The sequence below is a fragment of the Crotalus tigris genome, unplaced genomic scaffold (genome assembly GCF_016545835.1).
Source record: "Crotalus tigris isolate CLP2741 ecotype Arizona unplaced genomic scaffold, ASM1654583v1 scf7180000024473.799607, whole genome shotgun sequence".
Taxonomy (NCBI): domain Eukaryota; kingdom Metazoa; phylum Chordata; class Lepidosauria; order Squamata; family Viperidae; genus Crotalus; species Crotalus tigris.
In genome coordinates this window covers 202,467-204,184 of record NW_024100644.1, presented here as the reverse complement: position 1 = coordinate 204,184, position 1,718 = coordinate 202,467, and the positions used below count along the sequence as shown (strand labels likewise).

The following is a 1,718-nucleotide window of genomic DNA, read 5'->3' as shown; positions in this document are numbered from 1 at the left end:
CCTTGGTAAGGTCATAGGACAGAGGTAGCGAACCTATGGCACGTGTGCCAGAGGTGGCACTCGAAGCCCTCTCTATGGGCACGTGAACTGTTGCCCCAGCCCCACCTTCCACCATAGCCCCCTCCTCACCAGCAGCCCCCCTAGAGGAGAGTCGCTCCCGGGCATGGCCCGCACGGAGCCGCACAGCCAAGTACATAGCCGGGCAAAAGGGACAAGACTCCACTCTTGCACCCCATAGTGTGCAGATGATGCTGAGGGGTGTGGGCAAAAGGCATGGCACTGCAGGGCTGCCTGGGCAATCTGCAGCGGGCCATGGACGCAGTGAGTGGCCCTGTGGGTGGGTGGGTCGGGGGCGGGCAGGCCTGGAGCAGGCAGGTCAGGAGGCAGAGCAGGGGCGGGGGACAGTTTTTGGGCACTTGGTCTCTAAAAGGTTCACCATCACTGTCATAGGATGACCTAACAGGGATTGGCTTAAGATGGGCTTATGGAAAAGTATCTATAAAAAGTGTACTATTGGAGGAGTGGACTTTACACATGCCTATTGGGAATGATCCTCCTGTGTCCTTTCTTCTGCACAGAATAAAGCATTTGTAAATCTACACCTCAGTGTGTGGTTTATTGGGCATTGCACACCAGGCAGAACTGGTTTTCTGGAAAAATAGGGCCAAGCCAATTCCAGAGGACAGATGAATTTTTTAAGGTCATCCCGTATCAAGCCAAACAGTTCCTCAGATTGAAAGCAGCACATTATACGGCCCTTGGAAGTTAATCAGAGGTCCCTGCAAAATTGGTATAATATGTATCCAATAGGAAGCACATCAGAATTACCTTGAATAATCCACCAAAGAAAAAATTAAATCATTCAAAACAGTTGCCCCAATACTGAGCATCAGAGCCTTTCCAACAGAAAATGATGGTTGATAACCATTTTGTGTTTCTTGTTCTTCCATTACATGCATAACAGTTTTTCACACTTCCTCCTTTGCTTTATCTCACTGTGACCTTCGTGCACAGTAATATGTGGCTGAGTCTGCAGCTGTCAGGGACCTCATTGTCAAATAATATTCATTGCGGGAGTCATCGGCAGACAAGGTTGTTCGGCTTTGGAGGGATGAGGCATAGTATATCCTCCAGTTATTACTAGACCAGTCTATCTGGCCCACCCATTCTGGTCCTTTTCCTGGAGCCTGGCGAATCCACTCCCAGTATGCATTCTTGATGGAGTCACCAGTCACTTTGCAAGTTAATCTGAAGGATCCTCCAGGGCTCGCTGTTCCTGGTCCAGATTCTACAAGTAGGATGGTGGAGTGGACATCTAAATGAATGACAAAGCAGGAATTAGTACACAACCCTATTTTTTTGTTTTATCTCATTGTTCAGGTCCATCTGGATGATACTCACACACAGGAGCTGCTATTAAACAAAGAAGACGAAGAATGGCAAGACCCATTGTGCAGTAAGGAAAACTCTTTTCCTTTAGAACAATGACACCTTTGGCTCTGTGATTCCCATTTGTGTGTTTGTGTATATTTAAAGGAGAAACAGCTCAGTGACTTCATTTGCATCTAATTTTCATGTGGAAGTTAAAACCAGTTTATAAGAAAGATGGCTTAAGTCTATCAGACTCAGTTCACAAGTAGAACTTTGTATTTTAACATCTGCAACACTAACTAGTTGTCCTGATTTAATTTAAAATAAATGTAGGACTATCATATCTA

At 46.1% G+C, this 1,718-nt stretch overlaps 1 gene segment (V, D, J or C); it reads right to left on the bottom strand.

Annotated features, from left to right (window-relative positions):
* Window positions 1-990: 990 nt before the first annotated feature.
* On the bottom strand, window positions 991-1,506 carry LOC120303676. The segment is given in 2 exon segments: window positions 991-1,315; window positions 1,402-1,506. Coding segments are annotated over 2 exon segments (372 nt in total).
* Window positions 1,507-1,718: the final 212 nt, after the last annotated feature.